General features: G+C 39.4%; 1 protein-coding gene across 6 annotated transcripts in view; it reads left to right on the top strand.

Annotated features, from left to right (window-relative positions):
- The window catches only part of PPP4R4 (protein phosphatase 4 regulatory subunit 4), an 83430-nt gene that overhangs the window by 19313 nt on the left and 38138 nt on the right, over nucleotides 1-25979 (top strand). For 5 of the 6 annotated variants that reach the window (XM_037031458.1, XM_037031459.1, XM_037031460.1 and 2 more), the window contains exons 3-5: nucleotides 8526-8628; nucleotides 24691-24838; nucleotides 25784-25857. In XM_037031458.1, coding sequence (XP_036887353.1) covers nucleotides 8526-8628; nucleotides 24691-24838; nucleotides 25784-25857 — 325 coding nt within the window. The remainder of the gene's footprint in view (nucleotides 1-8525; nucleotides 8629-24690; nucleotides 24839-25783; nucleotides 25858-25979) is intronic. The other variant, XM_037031461.1, reaches the window with a different exon arrangement.

The following is a 25979-nucleotide window of genomic DNA, read 5'->3' as shown; positions in this document are numbered from 1 at the left end:
TGTGTGAATCTGTTTTTCTCATTAGATTTTGAGTTCTTAGAAGGTTGAAGCAAGGTATAAGAATAGAGAAAGACAGTGCTGGCAGTATCTGTCCAGACCTGTTCTAACATGCAGTTTATTCCCTTTGTGGGGAAGGGCACGGGTTTCGTAAATAGCACAGACAGCCTTGTTTTTAGAGACCCGGGATGATGTTTCTGGAGGTGCTTTAGATAACACGGCAGACCGAGGATCTCTGGTCCTTTTTGTGGTTTCTCACAAATTGGTCGTCACTTTGTGTCCTTCCAGCATCATTGAGAACCAGCTTTCTTCCTTTTTTTAAAATTATGTTTTTAAAAGCATTTAGCAGCATAGTTACACATTTTTCTCTAGCAGTGCTACATAGCTTAGGATCAGGAGTGCGATGCAAAAAGCAGACGGGTGGGTCTGGCATTGGCTGGGTATGCCGTTTGGAAGAGTGGTTGTGTTTTAATAGTCAGTACGTGGGTTTTGGAGTCGTCCAGACTGGGCAACTTTGGGCAGATACCGTCAGCTCTCCAAGTCTTAATTTGCTCATCTGTAAAATGGACTAGTAATGACATTTAATCTACCTCGTAAGATTATTGTGAGAATCAACAAGATGACTGCAAATAGGGTGTTTATTACCATTATGCCTAGTCTATAGTATATTAGATACTACTTTTATTGTTATCAGGAGGAGGAAAATTGAAAAAGTGAGGCCATTAGTGGGACCATAATTGAAGTAATGGTCAGGAGGTTCAGGCTGGCAAGTATGAAAGTAAAAGTAGAAGGAACATTAGAACCTGGAGAATAAGAAGGAATTAAGGGATTAGCAATGTGATGAGGGTAAAAAAATGAATTTAGCGATGAAAAAATAGAAAGATGAGCATTTATAGGCAGCAAGTGAGATCAGAATTTGAGATTCTAGAAATGGAGCGTTTCCAGGTAATGATTGTCCAGCTTTTGACCATGGTTGTTGATGTAGAGACAAATTCCATTTAAATAAAAAATGTATAGAACCCTTACTGTGTGCTAGGTACTGTGCTAAGCATCGAAGAATGTGAAATCTGGACAAAATGTCATTGGGTTAGAGGGGGTCAGAAAGCAGCCATTCATCCATTCACGGGGATGATGAAGTGAGCGTGGCAGCAGCCGCAGCTGAGATGACAACGAAGCCTGCGAAACTTTTTTTTATTGCAAAAAAGCGCCTGAGTGGATTGACTTGTTTGCCATTGGCTTAAGATATCACTATAAATGGCTCCTTAAATAGGCACATCTCCCAATGGGAATAAAATAATTAGTAACATTAATTTAGAATTCAGATGATAGCTGTCCTAAATTCATTGATCTAACTAGTCCCTTCCTCTTTCCTTTTTAGCCACCAGTGCACAGATTCGATGATTAACCCAGTTCTTTTTAGTTTTAGAGGACTGGCTTGCTGAGTGGGCCTGTGTCTTTTTTGCATGAGTACCCTAGAAAGGAACACGTCCCACAGAACAGCACAAGTAGGGCGAAAAGGAACAGCTCGTTGTGTAGCCAGGATGATTAATCCTTTTGCCTTTTGGCTGCAAGTTCTAAGTTTTGAAGTCCAGGAAGCTTATTTTGTTTAAATATATATATATATATATTTAAAGTAAAAATTAAAAATATAAATAAAATACTTATTAAACCTTTATTTTAAAATTACATGTACCATATTGAATAGCAGTAAAGTCAATTTTTTACTGTTGACTTAAACCTCTGCTGATTGTTTTTGGGTCTCTTCCATTGAGTGCCTAGTGGCATAGATTCACACATATTTGGTTTATTTCTACTGATTGTCATCAGAGTCAGCAGGAGATAACAAACAGTAGGTCCATAGCACCCAAGAAATTCCTGGGCAGACAAGCTTCCTGTGTAGCCAAGTCTACTGTTCTGCATGTCTGTTTTTGTGCGATGCACAACCCTTGGCCAAGCGTCTGCTCATCCTTGCCTCTGATGTGCATTGAAGAAGACTGCGCGTTCCTCCACCTCTGCTGACTGGGTTTAGCCATGTCACTGTTAACATCGCAATCATGAAGTGGAGCGCTGTTGCCAGGACAAACAGAAGGAGTGAACGTAGGCGCAGTCAATGTCAGACGGACCTCTGCTTCATTTGGACAAATTGTTACCGCTTGCTTGGCTCACTTACTCAAGTGGTCTAGAAATGTGGGGAACCTGCAGGCGCCTCCATTTTGTGTTGACTCTTCTTCTGTCATGGTCGGCCTCGGAGTGTTGTCTCCAGACCTGCGGCCTTAGCATCACCTGCGAACCTGTTAAAGATGAAGTTGTCAGGCCTCACCGAAATCCACTGACCCAGAATGTCTGGGGTGAGGCGCAGCTTTAACAAGTGCTCTGGATGATTCTGATTCACGTTCAAGTGTGACAACCCTGCTGTAGCAGATTGTGCTTACCAACGTGTATATAGTTCTTTGAAGTCTCTGGAAATACATTCCCACTAAGCTGGATGTATAGGTTGGAAATATAAAATTGCCATTGTTTTAGGTCAATAATTTTCTCAGGTTGGCAATTTCATGTGGTTCAGCTAATAGTTACTTTGTGCAAACCAGGATTTCTTAAACATTTCTTTGATGCATCATTGGTATTCTCTGCTAGGGGTAGCTGTCCTGTGCCTTGTAGGGTGCTTAGCAGCGTCCCTTGAATTCTAAATGGTGATGATCAAAAATGTCTCCAGCTGTTGTCATGTGAGCCCTGGGGGTGGGGGAAGCACTCCAGCGGAGAACCACTAGCTAACCTTGTCGCTTTCCCTTCTAAGCACTAATTCCCAGTGTACCTCCCAAATGTGTCTGCTTTTTTCTCTGACTGGGAGAAGGGCCAGACATAAATTGATTATACTAAATTAAAGTAAGATTTTTTAAAAAATTTATTTTTCAGTTGCAGTTTCCTTTCGATATTACTTTGTATTGGTTTCAGGTATATAGCATAGTGGTTAGAAATACTTTACAGAGGGATCCCCCGATATTTCCGGTACCCACCTGGCACCACACATAGTTATTACAGTATTATTGACTATATTCTCTGTACTTGCATCCCTGCGACTGTTTTGTAACCACCAGTTTGTACGTCTTAATTTCATCACCTCTCCCACCCAGTTCCCTCTGGTAGCCATCAGATGTTCTCTGTCTCTTCTAGTCTGTTTCTGTCCTGCTTGTTCATTTCGTTTGCATATATTTGGTAACAGTGAACGTCCTCGCCTTGTTCATGATCGGGGGGAAGTATTCATTCTCTCACCATTAAGCATGATGTTAGCCCTAAGTTTTTTGTAGATGCCCTTTATCTGGTTGAAGAAGTTCCCTTCTATTTCTAGTTTGCTGATAATTTTAAGTCATGATGAGTGTTGGATTCTTCATTTGTTGAGATGTTCATATGTTTTTTAAGTCTGCCATATCGATTTTTTTAAATTAAACTTTGTATTTTGAGATAATTATAGATTCACATACAGTTTTAAGAACTAATACAAGGGGAGATCCAAAACACCCGTAATTTATTATTTAAAAAATTGTGTATTTATTCTTATATATTTAAACTTTAATCACCTTCAAAGTACTCTCTATTTGATGCAATACATCTATGGAGACTTTTTTTCCACTGCTCAAAACAGTTTTTGAATTCATCAGTTTTGGTGCTTTTTAGTGCTTCTGCCATTTTTTGTTTCACCTCTTCCACAGTGGCAAAATGTTTTCCTTTGAGAACATTTTTTCATCCAGGTAAACAAAAAAAAGTTGAACGGGGTGAAATTGGGTGAATAGGGAAAATAGGGTATATGGGTCATGCCATTTTTGGTTAAAAACTGCTGAACCCTTAGCACGATGTGGGCAGGTGTGCTCATAAATCACCCACCATGAAATGGGCAACCGCATTGAAAGAGTCTTCAGAACAAAATCCACTGAAGCTGGATGCAGCCTCTCACAACAATACCAGCTAGTACACTGATAAAGATGGGCTCCTGGAACACTCACCTAGCAGGGGAAGCCCATACTACAACGGGCCCAACCCTCTAGAAGATAATTCTGGTTTTTCTGGTCTCCCCCATGTACATACCCACGTTCTCTTTACCCAGTTTCCCTCTATAGTAAATTTAAAAAAAATAGTACCACATCACAACCAGTTTAATGACATTGATACAATCAATACAGTTAAGATTTTTTACTACCCAGGTTACATCATTATAGTCACATCTACTCCCTTCTCCCCCTCTGACATCTGTCCGTCTCGAAATCAGTCTCTTCTCCATTTGTATAATTTTGACATTTCAAGAATGTTATACAGGGTGGGCAAAAGTAGGTTTACAGTTGTGAGTATATGAAAAAGTTTATTTTGTATTGTTATTTATTAATTATTGTATTATTTTCCATATGAACAACTATAAACCTACTTTTGCCCCACACCATGTAAATGGAATTATGCATATATAACCTGTTGGGCTTGGCTGTTTCACTCAGTGTACTTCTTTGGAGATCCATCAGGTCATTGCATCTGTTGATACTCTGCTCCTCTTTCTGGCTGAGTAGCATTCCGTGGCATGCATGTACCACAGTGTGTTTAACCATTTGCCCATTTAAGATACATAGGTTGTTTATAATTTTTTAGATCAAATAAATCTGCTGTGAACATTTATCCATTGGTTTTTGCATGAATATAAGCTTTAATTTCTTCAGGGTAAATGCCCAAGAGTGCAATTTCATGGTAGTATGTGTTGCATGTTTAGTTTTAACAAGCTGCCAAATCGTTTTCTGGATTGGCTGTATCAGCATCCATTTCCACCAGTAGTGAACGAGTGGTCTAGTTTGTTTGCATTTGGTGGTATTGCTATTTTTTATCTTAATCTTTCTGATAATCGTGTAGTGATATTTCATTGTGGTTTTACTTTATGTGTACCTAATGGTTAATGATGTTGGACATCTTTTCACGTGCTTATTTACAGTGTAAATCACCTAAGGTAAAATATCTTTTGCCCATTTTCTAACTGCATTGCGTGCTTTTTTACTATTGAGTTTCGAAAAAATATTCTAAATACTAGTCCTTTGTCAAACGTGTGGTTTGCAAACATTTTCTCCCAGTTTCTGGCTTGTTTTTCATCCTCTTACCAGGCTTTTCACAATGCAAAAGTTTTTAATTTTAATGAAGTCTAATTTATCAGTTTTTTCTTTTCTTCATGCTTCTGGTGTCAAGTTTATGAACTCCTTGCCTAGCCCTAAAATCTAGAAGATTTTCTTCTATGTTTTTTTCTAAAAGTTTTATAGATTTACATTTCAGTAAAACATAAGTCTGTTATTCATTTTGAGGTAGTGAGGCCTGGGTCAAGGTTTTTGTTTGTTTGTTTTTTGCCTGTGGGTGTCCGGTTGCTCCAGCATTATTTGCTTAAAAGGCTGTCTTTCCTTCCTTGAATTGACTTACTGGCTCTGTCAAATATCAGTTGGGTGTATTTGTGGAGGCCGATTTCTGGGTTTTCTTTTCTCGTGTATTTTTTTAACTGCAAAGTTAGTGAATAAAATTCGCTGAATGTTCAGTGCTAAATTTTACTGACTTCAATTTGTTATCAGTGGAAAACGAGTTCTTGCCATGTCTTGAAGAAGGGAATTTCCTGAGACCTGCAAGGGGGCGGGGGGGGGGGCTCTGATGGATGGTTTATTGATAATATAAAATTAAGAGGGTTCCCCTCCTGACTTCCCAATGCCCTCTCTTTGTCCATCTGGCCATCAAAAAAGTCCAACTGTGTCCTCACCAAGGCCGAGACAAAAACCAGCGTCCAGAGTTTCTGCACCATATTGAAGTCCAGCCCAGTCCAGCATTTGGCTAGCTTAGCATGTGTCTCCAGGTGCCGCCCATTGCTGTTCTGCAGTATGCAGGCTCTCTCCTGCAGGCTCTCTGCTGCAGCCTGTGTGGAATCCTACGGCCATGGGCTATGCCACTGCTGGGGCCGCATGGTCATGAAGAAAACAGGCACATACGCCATGAAAGTGCAGGTCCTGAGCAATAGAGAGAGCTTAGTTTTTTTGGAGCTGGTGCCATCTGCTGCAGGCTGGGCAACTGCTGGACCCTCATGGTCATGTGCTCCCAGGCAAGAGCTGAGGAGTGTATCACTGGGTGGGGGGTGCTGGGGAGAGAGAGGGAGAGGGGAGAGAGAGCAAGTGAGCAAGCGCTCCTTTGTTTCCCTGGGATAATATCAGCTTGGACTTAGGATGGGCCAGTTGCTATTTCTTTTCTTTTCTTTTTTTAAGGATAGTTGGCATTTTTTAAAGAAAGATCCCATGTATTTATTTTTTTAGGGAGAGGGGAATGGAGGGAGAAAGAGAGGAAGAGAAACATTGACCAGTTGTCTTTCACATGTACCCTGACTGGGAACCAAACATGCAACCCAGGCATGTGCCCCAACCAGGAATCGAACCTCTGATCTTATGCTTTGCGGAACAATGCCAAACTGAGAGCCACACTAGTCAGGGCTTAGGTGCTTTTTCAAAAGAACCAATCAACTTCCCAAGCTTTCGCGGACTTTGGATGGGTTTACACCCCCTAGTTAGACTGACAGACCTCTGTGGTCCATCACCACCCCCTGTATCCCACAGCGGTCTGGTACTGGAGGAGGGAGCACAGGAGTGTTACTGCCCTTGGAGCAGTGCCGTGGTCCCTGGTAGCTTCCTGGTGGAACAAACAGGCTTATGCTTCCCCATTTATTAAATTCAATGTCTGGATCCCTTTGCTCCCTTTTCCCATTAATAATTAGTTAAATATCAAGGTAACAAATTCACTCAGTGAGCCATGCAATCGTTCATCCTTTCAAGATACACTGACTGAACCTCTACTGTGGACCAGAAGTTGTCACATGGACCATTACTGTTGCAGATACTGCTCTTCTCTTTCAGTCCTCTCGGAGTGCGTTTGTTTCCTGTGGCTGCTGTAGCAAATTAGCACAAACTGCATGGCTTAAAACAACAGAAATTTGTTCTCACACAGTTCCGGAGGGCAGAATTCTGAGATTAGTGTCACCGAGTGAAAGCCGAGTTGTCAGCGGGGCTCTTGGGGAGCACCTTTTCCTGGCCTCTTCCTTCCCACTTCTGCTGTGGTCAGCGTTCTCCACTAATGGTGGCGTCCCTCCAGTCCGCTCTGTGGTCAGACTGCCTTCTGTCTGTCTGTCTGCCTGCCTGCTCCTCTGAGTGTCTTCTGAGGACACTTCCTCCTGGGCTTGTAGCCTGCTTGTGTAATCCAGAATGATCTCTTCATCTCGAGATCCTTTTTCAAATTAAGATCACAACCCAGGTTCTAGGCTTACGGCATAGACGTATTTTATGGGGTAGCAGGGGCACCATTCTGGACCTACTAGAAGTAGTGCTTTTATATACAACTTTAATTTCCTTTTCTTGATCTTCTCCCCATCTTGGCATGTGTCCATTGTTTCAGTCCTTTATTTTCTTGACTTGTCTTTTAAAGTATTTGCTTAGAGAGGGCGATACTAGTGGGCTGTCGTTCCTGCCTGTGGTTCAGAGCCTATGTACTGCAGCAGCTTTTCCCACAGCAGGGCAGCTCTGCTGGGGATCAGAATATGCTTCTGACTTCCAGAACTTAGAAAGGTGAGGCAAATAAATGTAATACTAAAAATAGTCTTTAAAAACCGTATTAAAGGCTTATGTATATATAATAACGATAGTTCCAATTGAAGAGCTAACTAAAATTATTTTAATTAAGATAAATAAATATGGCATCAACAATTAGCATTTAAATTGGTATCAGGATACCAGTGCTACATTTACTGGCATCTTTTATATGTGTATTTCAAGCGCTTGGACATCTTCTGTCACTTAGCTTGTGTTTTAAAAACAAAAAATTTTTTATATAGAACAATTTTTCTCAGAAGAATCTGAACACCTTGTCTAAGGTATTTAGGCCACTAGAGTATCACTGAGATTATTTTGGTAAAGCTTTAGTGACCTAATGAATAATATGTCAAGAAGTACTATTTAAATATGCCCTAGTGACCTTTAAGAATATAGAGTATTGCTTTAAGAAATTTCTGGCAACTCACTGAGTCTGTTTAGGGCACAGGTCATTGCATCATGCCAGAAGCAAGTTGTGTGATTCTGTTATAGTGGATTTTGTCGCTGTCCCTCTGTTGTTATGATTATTAATAGTTTACTGGAATGAAAGTTTGCCATGTATATTTCTATAAAGTACAGCAAATTAGCAGGTCACAGGAAAAAAGTGAGGTAGAATTTTAAAGTAAATATTTAATAATCTGAAAGACTTTTAGACTTAAGACATGTATGTAGATAATCTTGTTTTTAGCATTAGCATAATTAATATCTTCACACACTTATAAGATTTACTTAATGAAATTTCAGTTCTGGCTTTATTTTTATATCTAAGTGATTTTTTCAAAGTTTGAGTGTTTGTCATTAAAAGCAGTTGTTTTCAAATGAATCTCTACTTTTGTAGTCATAAACCAGGAGTTCAGCTTATAATTACACACTTTAAATTTGTCTTTTCTTTGTAAGTGCTGGTCAAGATATCCAGGGAACAAGTGTGATTGCAAATCTTCCATTTTTGATGCGACAGAATCCTGCTGAAACACTTCGGAGAGTCTTGCCAAAAGTTAGAGTAAGTTGGTGCAAAATAAGATTTGAATTTACCCTTTTTCCCCTCCAGTAGCATGTTATCATCAGGAGAAAATTTCAGAGCTTTTGATGGCTGATCTTTTGTACTTACTCATTGAGAGGAGGGAGGATTTGGGGACACATTTTGAACTGTGATAAAAATATTTAAAGAAATTAGCAGATGGAAATGGAAAAGAAATCTTAAATTGTAAAGATTTCTTTAGTCATTTTCTGAGCAGAGACTTTTTAATAAAGTTAGCTTTTCAGTAGCTCAAAAAACTCTTAAATAGTCTTACAAAACCATAGCTGTCTTATTTAGTGTTCTGTTGACTTAAATTTATATGAATAGTATTCTACAACAGTGATAATATACAATTTTACTTATATTCCTAGTAATAGCCATGTGGTGTGACGTCTAAAGAATCATCAAATAAAGATTGAATTATGGCCATCACAATTTTAGTTTTATATTTGTTTTGTTGCTTCCTAGATTTTTCAGAATTATTTTCTTGCCATAAACAAAAATATTTGATCTACTAGAACATTCTCTCCTATTTATTATTTGATTATTAGTATATGATGTTAAATATTTAATACACATTATTTATTAGTTATTTGTACCCATGTACAAAGCAGTGTTCTTAAGAACTTGAATGAACAAAACAGACAACACTCTGTATCCTTAGGGGACTTACCTACCACTGGGGATTATGTTTGCTAATAGTTTTGTGTACTTTTCTTTGGCTTTCTGTTTGGTTATAACTTTTTCATAACTTTTAGATCAATATGTGTTTAAGGTACTGTAATTATTAATGTGCCCTTGAGTTTTATTTTTAGGCACATATAGCATGGCTTCAGTTACTGTAATTTAGTATTATGTTATTTTCATAAGACAGCCACTTCTGTGCAGGCACTATGAGGGTTTTCTTTTCTTTGCTAGTTGCAGTGGTGAATTGAGATGTTTGTTTTAGCATTGTATGTGATTCAGAAGTGAATCAAACTGTTTCATATCTGTTGTCCCAGATTCATGCTACAATTTAAATGGAACTAAGTCTATACAGTCTAGGTTTTTAATTTTACATTCAACTTCAGTGATACGAACTGACCTGGCTTGTCAGCAGTAATACCTCCAAGTGCCAGTTAAACATTAGAAGGCAACAAGTAGTTAGGTCCTCTTAAGAGTTACTCTATGCAAGCGAATTAGATTTAAAGCTCAAAATACTGAGTTTGCTACACACACGTGTGTTGAGCAGGCTAAATCTGGTCCACGGATAGCATACTGAATGTCCAGAGTTTCATAAAGTAAAAGTAAAAGATGAAGAATAGAGATAGTGACCTTTAGGTCTCTAGATTATTTTGAAAAAATTCTTTTGCTAATGAGGTTTCAATAAAATTTATTAAATAATAATGTCCCCCCAAATCTTAATTTCATGAGAATGTGTAAACAATAATATACACTATGTATACTATACATGCTGTATAACTGAGTTATAAAGATGATTTAAAAAACTTTAAGTGATAAAAATTATTCCATAATATAGAAAATTAACTGAATGAAGAGGTACAATACTATAAAGAAAATGTGAACTAATGAATATGTACTAAGAAAAACCTTTATTTGATAAATGATTTCATTCATTTCTTGAGTTAATCATCAAGTGTACAAAAAAGGTGAAATTGAGTCCCAGATTAGATTCCATGCCAGGTAGGCCTAAAACCTACAGGAAACAACTGAAGAACAGGCATAGGAAACCTGTGATTCTGGCTTTATGTAGACTTGTGATTCTTTGCTAAAGAATTAAACTACTCAGTAAGACTTTCTGGAGGCAATAATAATGATTTTTGTAGAGGGTTCACTATATAATGTAGGCAGCTAAACATGTAAACAACCCCATGTCAAATTATAAAACCTATGTTATGTGTAAATCATTTTTAAATCATGTGTTCATACATTGTTAAGATGTCTTTGTACTTAAAGTCAGCACTTTCTTCAATTCTGCCGTGCTTCTGTGAGTGGTTAGTTTCAAATGATAAAACGATGACAAAAGTCACACATAGCCACTGTATTCACTTTTGCCACAGTTATAATTTCTTATTTTTATAAAAAAAGAAATCTTGTAGTGCAAGTGAGCATTTATTTAGTAATAATGGAGTTTTTGTCCATACGTAAATGTTTACTGAATACCTCCCAGTTCCTAGCACTGTTCTGGGCGCTGAGAAAATAGAGTGATCCAAACAGAGAACTTGCGCTCAAGGACGTGGCAGTCCAGAGGGAAAACAGACAAAAGACGAGTGAGGGAGTGTAAAGATCAGGATAAAGTGATAGGGGGAACATTGGGAGGTCAAGGAAAGCCTTTTTCTGGAGCTAAAAACTGACAGGCTAGGAGGAAGCTTTGAAGGGTCAGGAATGAGTGTGGAGGCAGAGAGAGCAGCAGAGCGGCCCTAAATTAAAAGAGCTTTGTAGAATTGAGACGCATGTTTGGTTGGAGCCCGGTGCGTCTGGGGGTGGTGTGGCTGAAGAAGACGGTAGAGTGATGATGGTCAGTGACAGAGCACTCAGGAGCTGTGCTCTTCTAGGGTGGTGGGAAACCACTGAAGGCTGAAGTGGAGCTCTGATCTTTCCTTCCCATTTACATTCATTGTTTTGATAATTGCGTGCAGAGTGCATTGGAGTGGGAGAACTAGGAAACCACGCACTGGTCTTCGTGATGTTTGAAGGTGGCTTGGATTAGGACAGCTAATTTGAGACAGCGAGCGAGAGTAGCGACATTCATCTGAGATGCATTTATCAAGGTGGAATGAACCAAACTTCCCAGTGGATGGGGTGTGGGAAGTGAGTGTAGACTTCCAGGGTCCAGGCTTGAGCGTCTATACGGCTCTGCTGATTTTGAGTATTTTGGTTACTGTTTTGTTAAACCCATGGAGAAGAATAGTTTGATTAGTACTTACCAATCAGTACTGATCGTTCTGTGAGTGATATGAACAATAAGTGTTTTATGTAAGAAGCTAATCATTCCCAATGTTCTTATCATGTCTGATAGTAGTATAAGTAACTTTTAGAACTCACCCTTGACCTTAAAGAACACCAGATGAAATTTCACCAATGATATTTTATTTTTTGTTTAACTGCATTTGTTTTTCATGCTTACAATAAGGTGTTAAGTAAAAAATGGTTTTTTAAATAGGCTACTGTTTTGCCCTAGCTGGGTGACTTGGTTGGAGCATCATCCCATACAAACAAAAGGTTGCAGGTTTGATTCCCGTCAGGGCACATACCTAGGTTTGGGTTCCATCCCTGTTCGGGGCGCTTACGGGACACAACTGATAGACATTTCCTTCTCTTACTCTCTTTCTCCCTTCCTTCTCCTCTCTGTAAAATCAATAAACATGTCCTCGGGTGAGGATTAAAATAAATAAATAAATAAATAAATAAATAAATAAGGCACTATTTTCACTGTTTTAGAGATGAAGGAATTTAAGATTAAGAAAAACCTGGCAGAAACCGAGTCAGGATTAGAACTGAGCCAAGTAAGCCATACCATTTCTACAGTTTACTTTCTACGTTTTAATCTGAAGTGGACGGTGGATGATAATGCAGTTCGGTCATACATCTCAGGGTTAAATTTAAAGAAGAATCCAGAAAGGAAACATTTTGAACTTTATTCTAAATTTCTGAGATATGGAGACACTTTTAGATGTAGTTGTTATATATCCATGTTATATGATTTTAATCCTAAGTTATCTATGAAAAAGAAACTTTTTCTGTTGTCTTTATTAAGTTTGAATTCTTTTCCACACTGTATTTAATTGAAGTCTTAGATGTTAGATTTCAATATTTGATTTGAACTTCTAGTTATGTAGAAGTGAAAGAATTTGATAAGATAAATTTCTGAATTATTATGGTCTTTTATTAAATTTAAAGTGTTAATGGTGTAATTACACTATATAATATTGGTGAGTCCTTTGTTAATAGAGTGCAAAAAAAGTTTGGACCTGTTGAGTTATTGAATCCTTTTTAAAAAAAACTTATTTTGCAAATTAAAATATATGATATAAAATTATATAGTAGAAAATGTGGGAGATGGGGGGTGGGTAGGACAGGGGAGAGTAATGGGGGGAAATGGGGGCAACTGTAAACAACAATAAAAAATTTTTAAAAAATGTGCACTTTTGGGATCAGACAAAAATAGATGTAGCTAACATTCAGGTCTCACTGTGTGTCATGTGCTGTACTTGATCAAACATGTTACACATTTTTGTCTCTGCGAATGCTCATAGTAGTTCTGTAAGGGTCGCTTGATAGAAGAAGAAACAACTTAGCTGAGTAACGTGCCCAAAGTCACAAAGCTGGCAAGTGGTACGCTTAGTTTGAACGGGAAGTCTGACCCCCGAGTGCTTTTTCCCCCGACTACAGTGTGAGCTCTTCGTTAGCCAGTCACGGCCGTTAGGGATTTACAGCGTGTGGTTTTACTTCTCAGGCCAAGCGGGGCTCTCGTCTGGTCCGCACAGCAGCCTCCTCCCAGGGCCTGCCGCTTCTTTCTTTGCACGGAGAGCCCACTGTGCCAGAGAGCTCGATTGTTTGTTTACTTATTTATTTGTGTGGGAACAATCTACAAATTTGTTGACAAAATTGTGTATATTTGAAGTGTATACCATAATTGAATATATGTATACATTGTGAAATGATTACCACAATTAATGTATATATCCATCATTTTACATAGTTCCCTGTGTTTTCTTCAGAGAGATCTTTTAAAAGCATCAATCATATCTTCTTCATGTAAATTGCTTCTGTGATATGGTTGCTGGAATCTTGTATGGCTCCCCTAAGATACAAAGTCTTAATCCCTGGGACCTATAAATGTTTCCTTATTTGGAAAGTGTGTTTAAGGATTTTGAGATAAAGAGATTATCCTAGATTATCTGGGTGGGCCCTGACTGCCCTGCATCCCAGTAAGATGAGAGCAGAGGCAGGCTGAGCAGGCACAGAGGAGAAGTCCTGGTGAAGATGCGGCAGAGACTGGAGCGGTGCAGTCACAAGTCAGAAACACCATCAACTGCCAGAAGGGAAAAGGCGCAGAGCAGATTCTACCCTCGTGTCTCTGGAGGGGCGGTGGCCTTGCCAACGCTTTGATTTTGGCTGCGTGATACTGATTTAGACTTACGGCATCTAGAACTGGGGAAAATAAGTTTCTGATGTTATAGGGCACTCAGTGTGTGGCAAGTTACTTTCTGCAGCTACAGGAAATTAGCATAAGTAGCTTTCCATTTCAGATAGATTAAAACTTTTTGCCATGCCTTTAAGTGAGTCCGTCTAGCTTTCTGACCTCATCACTACCATTCTTTTTCCTGTTTGATGGAAGTGCAGACTCTTAGTCTGGTTTATCACAGTATTCCCAGAACCTAGAGCAGTGCTTGGCAAAATAGTAGGCACTCGAAAATAACATAAAAATGAGCATGAATTAAACTGAATATTCTGAGACCGTGTCTCTACCCGAAAGACTAATGGCACATTGGCCTGATCCACTGCTGGCAGTCTGGGATCAGAAGTAGCAGCAAGGGCCCTGGCTGGTGTAGCTCAGTGGATTGAGCACGGGCCTGCGAACCAGAGGATCGTGGTTCGATTCCCAGTCAGGGCACATACCTAGGTTGCAGGCCAGTTCCTGGCAGGGGACACATGATACATTGTGTCTCCTCAGCAGAGGCAACCATACATTGACATTTCTCTCCCTCTCTTCTTCCCTTCCCCTCTAAAGATAAATAAATAAAATATTAAAAAAAAAGAAGTAGCAGCAAGGTCTCAGTGGGGTGATGGAATGCTGATTTATGTTCCTAGAGAGACCTTTTTTGGTGGGGGAGTGGGAGGAAGCATAACAAGGAATGGACAAAAGAGACATAATATGAAATTTGATCATTTGAGATTAGTAAATGTGATCTACCACCGATCTTCTGATTCTGAAAAGATTGATTCTACTTTTATTAATTTTGTGTTACTTTACTTTCATTTATGGGAATAATAGGAAAAAATTAGATAGGTTTCTTCAAATGTGATTTTTTATTAGAGTATTTCATATCTACTGGTGATACAGCTATTTTTAGAAATGGTCTTATTTTCAGATTTTTCTAGAAAGCCATTTCTGTGTAAAGATATTTCTGGATAGGAAGCCTGACTTTTCTTACCCTTTAAGTCCTATTTGAAGTGGCACAGATACGCGGCTAAGCGATGGCAGTGTGGGTGGCACTTCCTGTAGGCCAGGGACCGTGCTCGGTGCTTTGGATGCAGCCTCTTGGACTCCTTGTAACAATTCCACGTGATGTGTTTGTTCTTATTTTACAGTTGAGAAAATCTAGACCTAAAAAGTTTAGTGCTTGACTGTGCATATTTTGTTGGGCAAAAACATGAAATTTTGTGATTTATTCTTATAGTCAGCAAGAAAAAAATTTTCTTAACTACAGGAATTGAATAGCAAACAAATGACACAAATTGCTTTTCTTTTTTTGTTTGCAGCTCGTAAATAAAAGTAGCCTTCTTCACTGTAGGTGATATTTTTCAAGTTAAAAGCTCTGGGAAAAGCAAAAAGATTTTGTGAAAGCAACACATTTCTACATAATAGGCAGAACACAATGTTCCAGATACCTTGTCATAAAGGCCCACAGTGGAGAATGGTGCTGTACCACAGGCTAAGAATTTAGGGACTGCCCGATGCGAAGGAAGGTGGGGATGAAAGTGAAATATTTTCCATGATGTTAGTTGATGAAAAACAGTCATTAGGGTCAGAATTGACCTTAGAAGGAGATTTCTATGGGCTAGAAAGCATAACATTAAATAACTGTTTATCTAGCTCACTAACTAGGAAAAAGAAAAAAGAGGTAGTATTAACCAAAGGAATTAAAGATAATTTGTATCATCATGAACAGATGATACAAATGTCTTTCTTCTGTTGTTTACAGCAAAAAAAAGTGCATTGACTACAATGCATTTTGAAAATAATGTCTGTTATGCCTTTTTCTTTTTTACGTAAACCTATTTGTGTTTAAGGACAGATTAACACCATTAATTATTTTACAATAATAATTAAATTCAATGGAAATATTTACTGAGTAAAATAGTTTTGGGGGGCATATATAAAATGTTACACTTGCTAATATTTCTAACAGACCTAGAGATACATTGCCTTTTAATAAATTCTGCTGGAGACCAGTGTTCTCACATGCACTTCTTAGTCATTCAGTCATTTGTTACTTTTCCTTGCTTACGATAAAAATGAACTGGAGCTTCTGAAATTCTTAAGTCAAAATCCTTTTATTTCCATGATAATGGGACCACGTCACTGTTACTACTTGAATATTGTTTTTGACTTTAGGCATTTAAGTGATTCAGAGGATTATTTATAGGTTTTTTTACAATCCTTGCAAAATTATGAAACAAAGAAGTTATTGACATTCCTTGCTATAGTAAAGGTCTGTAATGTTTGACTTAAAACTTTATGGATTAACTAACATTTTGGCAGCGTGGTGAACTAAATATCCTAGAAAATTCTCCCAAATTAGAACATCTGGAAGTGAGATAAAGTACAATAAGCATTCTTTTAAATGAATAGAAACTGTTAAGCTTGAAACAGTTTAAGGACTATTTAGGGCTCAAATACAAATCAGCCAGTTCCACTTCTATTGAGGATGCAGGGACACTCATAGAAACACTGCTCTCATTTTAGCAGCAGTGGGTTACTCACAAAATCCATACAAGTGTCATTTTTCTGGACCTATCAGAGGTGGTTATAAGACAACCAGATAAACGGAATTAGCAGCAGCCCCCCTAAGGATGGGACTTGGGGACACCGCCTTTGACAGGTACGGGGGGAAGGAGTGTCCACCACAAAGCGTTGTTAGGAGAAAATTAGTGAACACGGTGATGAGATTTTATAGGTTGACTGTAGGGTAGCATCGCAGTTTAGAATGACTTGGAGCTCCAGAAACCAGGGAAGTTTGCACTCACCTGCACGCAGGGGACTGCAGAGAGTCCACCTTGCCAATGCAGGTTGGCGATGATTGGCTGCTGCCGGGGGCCAGGAACACAACACTGCCCCCTTGGAACTGTGAGCATGGACGTATAGGGAATGTCAGCAGAGATGGAGACTACGAAATGATCAAATAAAAAGGATAATATTGGAGATGAAACATTCCTTCTATGGGCCTAGCAGCAGTTTGGACCCTGCTAGGCACAGCTGGGGAAAGAATCAGTGAACTTGAAGGTAGAAATTACCTAAACTAAAACACAAAGATAAAAAATGAAAAAAAAAAGAAAAGAAGAGAGGCCTGACTGGTGCAGCTCAGTGGAGTGGGCGTCGTTTTTCAAACTGAAATGTCACTCCTTCGATTCCTGGTCAGGACATGTGCTGGGTTGTGGGCCACGTCCCCCATTGGGAGCGTGTGAACGGCAACCAACTGATGTTTCTCTCCCTCTCTTTCTCCTTCCCTTTCCCCCTCTCGTAAAATGAATCAATAAAATCTTTAAAAGAGAGAGAGAGAGAGAGCGCATTAAATGGCTTTGAGACAGTGTGAAGTCCCCGAGGAGAGATCAGGAAAGAACTGTTTGACAAAATAATGGCCAAGACTTTTCTGAAATTAATGAATGACAACGAAGTAAAGTTCCAAGGAGCCCAGAGGATCCCAAACAGGATAAACACGCGTGCGCGCACATACACACACAGACACACACACGCACATCTAGGCACAGCATGATTGAATTGCTTAAAATGAAGAACATAAGCTTTTACTCTTCAGAAAACACTGTTAAGAGAATGAAAAGACAAGCCATGGAATGGGAGGAAATATTTCTATCTGGTAAAGGGTATGTGTTCAGACTACATACAGAGCTCTTAAAACTCAATAATAAAAAAAACCCCAATTAAAAACTGGCAAAAATTTGAACAGATACTTCACTACAGGTGATTTGTGGATGGCCACTAATCATAAGAAAACATTTAGCATGCTTAGTCATTCAATAAATGCAAATAAATTCATGCACTTGCTAGAATATCGTACTAAAGAAATGACAATTATCTCTTAGACGTTTTTCAAATTTGCTTCTGTCTAATCTCTCTGCCTGCCTTCCAGGACTTCCAAGTTCGTACCTGTTAGGACTTTCCATAGTATCTTATATGTTTTTATCTTTTCCATCCTTTTCTGTTTGTGATTCATTCTGACTATTGATTTTGATTATTATATTTTTCTGGTGTAGAATTTTTGTTTAGCTCTTTTGAAAGTCTGCCACATCCTTTCTTTTAAATCTTAGAATTTTCTGTTGAATTTTTCAATTGTACCTCCTATCACCTTGAACCAGGTGTGTATTGGATAACACCAATGTACCTGGAGCTCCTTGTGGTGCTTTTTAAGTTTCTGTTGCTTATGCTGGTTCTTACTCCTATTATTGTGTCTCTTCCTGTGTCTGAATATTAGTGATTGTATGTTTGATCTTCTAATTATTTGTAGGAGTAGTTTGAGGCCTGGATCCCTGTCTTCCTCTAGAAAGGCATATGTGGTCCTCTGGCGGCCACTTAACTGCACTAGCAGTCAAGTCTCACTTAACCCATTTTAGGGATTGAATGATTTCAAGCTGGGCTGTTCTTCCTGCAAAGGTTAGTCTGCTGCAGGATTGCCCTTTCCTGTCCCAGGGGGCTTACCAGGGCCTCTGCAGGCTGTCAAAAAAAGTCACTTAAGCTCTTGGCCACTCGGGAGCCTTTTCCAGAATCAGCAGATGTTCTCAGAGAAAAAAACAGGCTCCAAATCACATGCTCACCTTTCTGGAATTCCATTATCTGTTAGATCCTGGGTGGATCTAACAGATCCAGTAATGGGTAATCTAGGATAGGTAATTCTTTACTTTTGGATGAGTAATCTTGTTAGTTTCCATATGCTTGTATGCAGATGACTTTTACATTTTTTCAGTATTTTAAATTATCCTCATCAGGAGAGCTGATTAGAATTACCTAATCAGCCATTACTGAAAGAGGAGTTCCCTTTTCATTTTATTTTTCTTCTTGATTTGATATCAAAACAGTATTAACCCCAAATGTTTCTGTATGCACACCTGCATACAGCCCCTGCCTCCCACCACACCATTCTCACCCTTGCCCTTCGCAAACCAATGGATTGTTTTCTAATACTGTGTTAGCAATAGCCCAGAACTTAAGTATTCCGTCAAAACTTATTTAAACTTCGAGTTCTTCAACATCCTTATTTTGTTGAGCTGAAATAATGTCTGCAGTACCAGATACCCACGTCCGACCTATGTTTTCTTTGTAGGCAATGCCATCTACACCTAAGCCTTTAAGTTATCGTCCATATATTTTCTGTCTGTTTTATATAAATCCCCTTATTTATATCAGATCTTTTCAGAGTATCAGATCAGTAAATACAGTTTCTTGTTTGTAATCTCTACTTGGATGCCTCAAAGGCATCTCCAAATTAACAAGTCTAAAATTGAGCTTCTGGTATTTCCCCTTGACATTGGGCTTCCTCCAGTGTCCTCTGTCCTAACCTGAGCTCCCCCCAGTGTCTCCTATCCTAATGGGTAACACTGTTATTCATCTGATTTTCAAGCCTGGATTTTGGGAGTCCTCCTAGATACCATTTGTTCTTTTACTACTCGCTCAGACAATCCTCTAATTTTATATCTTACATATTTTCTGAATCCATCCACCTCTCTCTAACCACACTACATCCACCCTAGTCCAAGCTACTCTGAGGGTTTGCTCAGAGAAGATAATAGCTTCTCAAGTGGTCCTTGCTCACTCCTCCTTCCCTCCCACCCCACCCCACAACACTACTTTCTGATTGCATTTTCATCTTTATAATCAGCATGGTATTTTGAAGCATTTATGACTACAGTGTGAAAATTCTCTTGCTCAGGTGAATATTCACCCAAGGCCCTGCGTGGTTTGGGCTCCATTTGTCTCACCAGCCTGAGCCCCCGCCCCACGACCGTGCTCCAGGCCCTCTGACCCCCTTTCACCTCCTGAACCTACTCCGGGCTGCACAAATGTCTCAGTGCTGGGAGTTTGTTCTTTTTTACTCCTCCTGCTTTCCTGCCTCCCTGTGCCAACTGTTGTCCAGTTATTTCTTTCTCTTCACATGGGCCAGTTGTTCCTTCTCCATGGTGTCCCTCTGTGAAGAGGTCAGGTCACTCATTAGCTGTTCTATGTCACCTCTCACTTCTCACCTGTAGCTCTTGTCCAGCTTTAGTGACGGCAGTAACAGGTACATCGCTAGTCCTGTTTGTCGCTAAGTCTGCAGCCCCTAGCACAGTGCCTTGAATGTGACTAAATAAATATGTTGAATATTTAACCACAAGCAATGGTAGTCCCTCAAAGGGAGCCAACCATATCTTTGACTTTTCTCCAGTTCCCCCAAGCTCTTTGTATGATTCCGGTAGTTAATAAATAGCTGTGGATGAAATTAAAATTATATTATCAGACTTAGATTTTCATTGGGTTACTTTAGAGAAAGATTAGGATAGGAGGGAAGAGTACACTGCCCTGATTGACTAGAAAGGAAGCACTATTTTCTCTTTATAGAAATTTGCATACTTTCCATTACTGCCCCCCAACTCCCTATGACACAGTTTGTACTTTAAAAAAAATTTAATGAAATAGAGCTATATTGGATCATTTGAAATGGTCGCTCATTGCTGTTGTATCCAATAAATAGATATTCCTTTGATATGCACATCTTCGTAACATTTTAAATTGCTTCTTATTTACATTTTAAGCCGAAATCATGAAATACATGATTCTAACGCATTATGTTAAAATGACTTGACAGATTAAGTCTAGCGAGCAGTTCAGTTTCAAAATCATCGTCTGGGAATGTTTGTGTGTTCGGCGTGGTCGTGATTTTGCGCAGCAGGATGCTGCGTTGCACACTTTCCTAGTGGTACGACAGCACTGCTGGTGTTGGTGTCTCTTTAATGGGAAGGGGCCTTTGGGTATTTTTATGTGCACCTCCTCGTGGACCTTGCAGAGCACTGAAGTGCAGATTTATAAAGCAGTAAACACACCCCTTTATTCCTGCCTCCACTTCATTTCCCCTCTCAGGGTTTGAGTTGCAGCGCTGTTGACTACTTTTCCCTGCACTTTATCTCAGGGGGAAGGTGGCAGTCAGTGACAGGGAAAAGATTAAGACATGGTAGTTAATTGATAGAAATGCCGTAGAGTTGCCATGCTCCAATCATTCATATTTAACCCAGTTTTAAGGTCTTTCATGAATGTTATCATTTTATAGCAAAAGAGTTGTTTAATATTATTGTTACTAAAACTTCCCACATTTATGAACCCTTCCTCAGAACCCTGATATTTCATATGGCCTAGATCTTCAGTATTTTCATATTTAAATCCCCACTATTTAATTTCAAAAAAATCAGTGATGTTATTTCTTAGAGAATACAAGGATACTTTGTAATTCCAGGGCTTTTTCTTACCTTTAACCTGCTCCACTTACAGTAAATGTGTTTACCAGTTTTATTCAGTAAGTTTAATTTCGAAATGTGTGAATCTTAAATATTTGCTCTTTTGAAATAAGCCAATGACTTATCTTTTGCTTCTCCGTGTTGTCTAGTATAAAGAGAAATCTCTTCTTGGTGCATATAAGCGGGTTTGTTGGAGACAGAGCAATGGAGCAATTTCCACTGCAAGGACTGAGTCACATTGTTTTACAAAATGCTTTCTCCCACCATTCATGCTAACTAAATAGTGAAATTAAACACAGAAGTGTCTAGTATGTTTCCATCCTTGAATTGGAATAGATTTTGAAATTTGGAAATGTACTGTGAACTCATTTATAAACTATCTCACTTCATTTCTGAGGATTCAAGTTGGAATGCCAGCCGTACAGTAGTATTTAAGAGGAAGGGGAACTGGCATTAAGGTATGCACTTAAGCAATAGAAGAATGTACTTTTCAGTGTCTTCCAAGGTCCATCAGGTCCATCTCTTATTTACCCAGAGAGTGTGGATCTCACTATGTTTGTCCAGGAGGTGTGGCTCTGTGGAGGAGAGTGCTTATTGGTAAGTATCAGACTCTTACTGTATCATGTTTCAGGAAAATATGTTTAGAAATCAAATTATTTTTAGCAGTGATAAAATCTCTTAGTCTATGCTGGTTTCTTAACAGTGGACGGTCCCAGTTGTTGACGTCAGCACAAGACAAAAACCCAAATCCTGATAAGACTTGAGGATTTTTCAAAAATGAAGTGCAAATAGTCGGGGCAGATGTTTCTGTGGGAGTCAAGACTAAGTAGTACAGTACGAAGATAAGATGTTGGAGAGCTTCTCATGTTCTTTTGCATAAAGGCTGCATACGGGCACCCAGGGCTGTAGTGAGTTTCTAAGAGGGGGCGGAATTACATCTCTTGGAACTTAAAACAGCAGACTCCTGTGACCCGGAACGTACATTGTAGAACGTACATTGAATTTATTTTAATACTTCTTCTCAAAGTCCTTTCTGTTTCTAAATAAAAGCTGTGCCTTCTGAAACCTCTAAGTGATGTATACTGGCCACATCAAGCCTTTTGAAAGTGTTTCCCAAATCCAGCGCGACGAGTGTGGAGCAACGTCTGTTTTGAAATCAGTAAAACAGGAAGATACCGGAGGGTCTGATTTCAGAGGCCAGTTGTTGCTTCAGTTTTATGCCTTATCATGTCTTCTCTTTTTCTTTCACCCAAGATCCGTAGTTGACTCTTGGTTGAAAAAACTTGGAAAGTGATGTTTGTGCATGTGATAGAGAAGTTTAAAACAAAACAAAACTGAGCCACACGCATGTGACACGGGTTTTCTGGGGATGACCCGGAGCACATAAACATGCCGCTGTAAGCCCCCGACAGGACCCGCGCTCTCCGGAGGGCTTGGTGCCGATGGATGCTGTGCCTTAGTGCAGAATCTGGGAGGGAGAACTCGGGACACAGACGTGGCGGCAGGCAGACAAGGGTTGAGTCCTGGAGTTGCCGGTTACTGACTCGCTGGCCTTCAGCACAATACTTGAGGATTCTGAATTTGCCTGTCATGCTGTGGAACGATATGCTGTAGAATGTCTTCTGGTGTGGTGACTGGTGGTGGTCCCACCCTGCTGAGTCAAGAAGACTGGGCACATGGTCCACATCGTGGTTACGGATACGCTGCGGTGGGAGATGCCAGGAACCCCTCCTCACTGACATGATAGTAGGGATTGAGAATGCATTTCTATGAGACCCATTTTTGTTTTGCCTTGTGTCTAATTCTGCCAGTCCCTAATCCTGAGGACTCAAAAAATCTCTTGAAGGTTCAAAAGTCTCTTGAAGTTACCTTTTAGGAGGCGTCCATAACGTGTGTGATGGGAGAGAGCATCAAGAGCACACGGTTGAGGTGACAGGGTAAGAGATGATCAGTCATCCAGCTGTTGACACCAACGCCTGCTGTGTGCTAGGGCTAGGGGACATGAGGGTTAACAAAAGAGACACAGATTCTTGCAGCCATGAAGCTTACATTCCATATGTGGGAGACAGACCATGTGCAAAGGACTGTGTTAGGTGATGGAGATAATGCACCCGTAAAGGGGGTTGTGGGAGTGGCTTTCAGGTTAAAATCGGGCTCATGGAAGAGGTGATATTTGAACAGAGGCTTGAAAGAGATCAGGGAGCCAACCACGTGGAAAAATCTGGGAAAAAGGGGGACTTGGGGAACAAATCTTCTAAGTCTCTGAATGGGCTTTGACTTTTCCTTTAAGTGGGATGTGAAGCCATTGGAGAGTTCTGAACAGGGAAGTGACCTGATCTGACTTACAAAAATGTCTCTAGCCGCCATATAGTGATGGAATCAGGGATTAGGCAACAGGCTATCGGAATAATTCAGGCTGGAAATGATGGTGGCCTGGATCTGGGTGGAGTGGTGGAGGCAATAAATGGTCAAATTATGGGTCAGGATTGGCTGGTCACTGGATTGTGGTGTGGGAGAGACTGAGGAGTGTTCGAGTTTTGGGCCTGACAGCTGGAAGGGCAGAGTTGTCGTTTGCTGTTCACTGAGGTGAAAACTGAAGGAGAACGTTTTGGGAGGATAGCATCTCAGGTGTGGACAAGATGAGGTCCTGCTAGATGGCCTCGGGCAGAGAGGAGATAGGGGGACGTACAGCGCTCATTATTTAGTGCTCAGTTTGCACAAAGTGGTAAGTCATAAAGGTTCCATGTCAGTGGTTTAAATCTCTGAGAAGATGGCATTATAATTCACATTTTATAAATTAGGACATGGTGCAGAAAGATAAATTTTCTTGAGATCACAGGTATGAAACTTTGCTTTGTGGCTGCAGATTCCACATTGTTCTGCTAACTCTATTATGTTAGTTGTAAAATAGACATTCAATTTTATAATTGCCAGAATTGGCCAGACAAAGTACAGTATTTCTCTAAGCTACCTTTACATCACACGCACTCTTTCTGTCTTCCAGAGAAGGATAGGTAATATCTTTGATGAGGTTTTTGTGTAAGTTTGTTTTTTTTATGTCTTATAATTTCTACTTTTAAAAGCAGTTTACTTGTAGTAATTTATGTTTTGTCAGTTGTTTAAAGGGGAAATACATTTGTACTATATTAAGTGTATTTCTTTTTATAGTAAAATGTATAATGTATTTTTTGCAGTAGAATTATAAGTAATGAAAACATTTGATTGAACTTTCACATTATTGTTCTAGGTATGACAGCAAACTGTACAATGCAAATAGCAAAATACAAATTGAAATCTTATAAAAACTGCCTATTCTATTAATTAAGGTTTATGTACTTTTATAATTTTCATTCATAAAGCAATAGAATGTTATTTTATTTATAAGTTCCCAAGGCATTTAAACTTTATGTTGTCTAATGACTTAAGTGATCAGGAACAGATTAATTAATATAGTTTTCTTAAACAGTCATACTTACTCTTAAAAATCACAATAGTCATTTGTGGAATGTGACTATGTTTTTTCTGACCTTGGTTTTTTTTTTAAATTTTGCATTTGTGATCTCTCATCTGTGTAATAGCTAATTCTCTCTGATCATGCAGGACGCCCTGCACGTGGCGGGTGTGGAGATGCAGCTGACGGCTGCAGGGTCGTTTCTGACCATTCTCCAGGAAGACTCAGTGTCAATTCACACATATGCCCACTCCTTCCTCCAAGTCATTCTCCTGCATCTGGAGCACAGGGATGCAGGTCAGGGGCCTGGTGTGCTGCTTTCTGTACTTACCTATTGCTTCTTGTACGTGGTCATGCTGTTCTCTGAGTCTGTTAGTCTGACGAGGACAACTGAATCAGGCCATGCTGCCCAAGAGTTGATCTTTAGCATGACTAAAAATAGCCCTGGCTGTTTCCTTACAAAATTCCGTGTCCCTGAAAGCTGAAGATCCATTAGTTCATCTTATGTTTTACACTTTCTTCTTAGATTTTTAAACATTTTACAACGTTTGTGTTTATAATATTATAATATAATATCAGCAAAAATGCACAATTAAAGATATCTCCCCAATATTATTTTTTAAATATTTTATTTGTTTATTTTTGAGAGAGGAGGAGGGAGGGAGAAAGAGAGAGAGAAACACTGATGTGAGAGAGAAACATTGATTGGTTGGCTTTCTCCTATGTGCCCTGACTTGGGACTGAACCCACAGCTCAGGCATGTGCCCTGACGGGGAATGGAATGAAAGGTCACTTTTTTGGAGGGCATTGTCCAACCAACTGAGCCACACTGGCCAGGATCCCCCTGCAAATACTATGTTTTTTAAAAATTTTATTTATTTATCTTTAGAAGGGAAGGGAAGGAGAGAGGGAGAGAAACATCAATGTATGGTCTCCTCTTGTATGTCCCCTGCTGGGAACTGGCCTGCAACCCAGGCATGTGCCCTGACTGGGAATCGAACCACGATCCTTTGGTTCACAGGCCCACGCTCAACCCACTGAGCTACACCAGCCAGGGCATCCCAAATACTATTTTTAAAGATAAGCGCTTTCTAGATATTGGCTAAGATGAGAAATAGAGAAACTTTATACTATTGATAAAATAAGTATTCCATTTTATTATGAAATACTATAACAATACTGTAACTATTAATGGCTGAGTTGAAACTAAATTTGTGAGATATTGAATTTGGCCTGTTTCAGGTGTCAGCAACGCATGGCTGGAAACTCTTCTCTCTGTGATCGAAGTGCTGCCCAAAGAGACCCTAAGGCACGAGGTAATTCCTTTTTTTTTTTTTTGGTAAGTCACTTTTAAAATTTTGGGTTTTTTAAAATAAAAATGGCATTTAAAGAATAATGAAGTTATTTCCCACTCTGAAGGTAACACATGCTCATTATA

Source organism: Sturnira hondurensis, unplaced genomic scaffold (genome assembly GCF_014824575.4).
Source record: "Sturnira hondurensis isolate 20B ecotype Veracruz unplaced genomic scaffold, ASM1482457v3 Scaffold0021143, whole genome shotgun sequence".
Taxonomy (NCBI): Eukaryota; Metazoa; Chordata; class Mammalia; order Chiroptera; family Phyllostomidae; genus Sturnira; species Sturnira hondurensis.
This window is presented reverse-complemented; position numbering and strand designations above follow the sequence as displayed.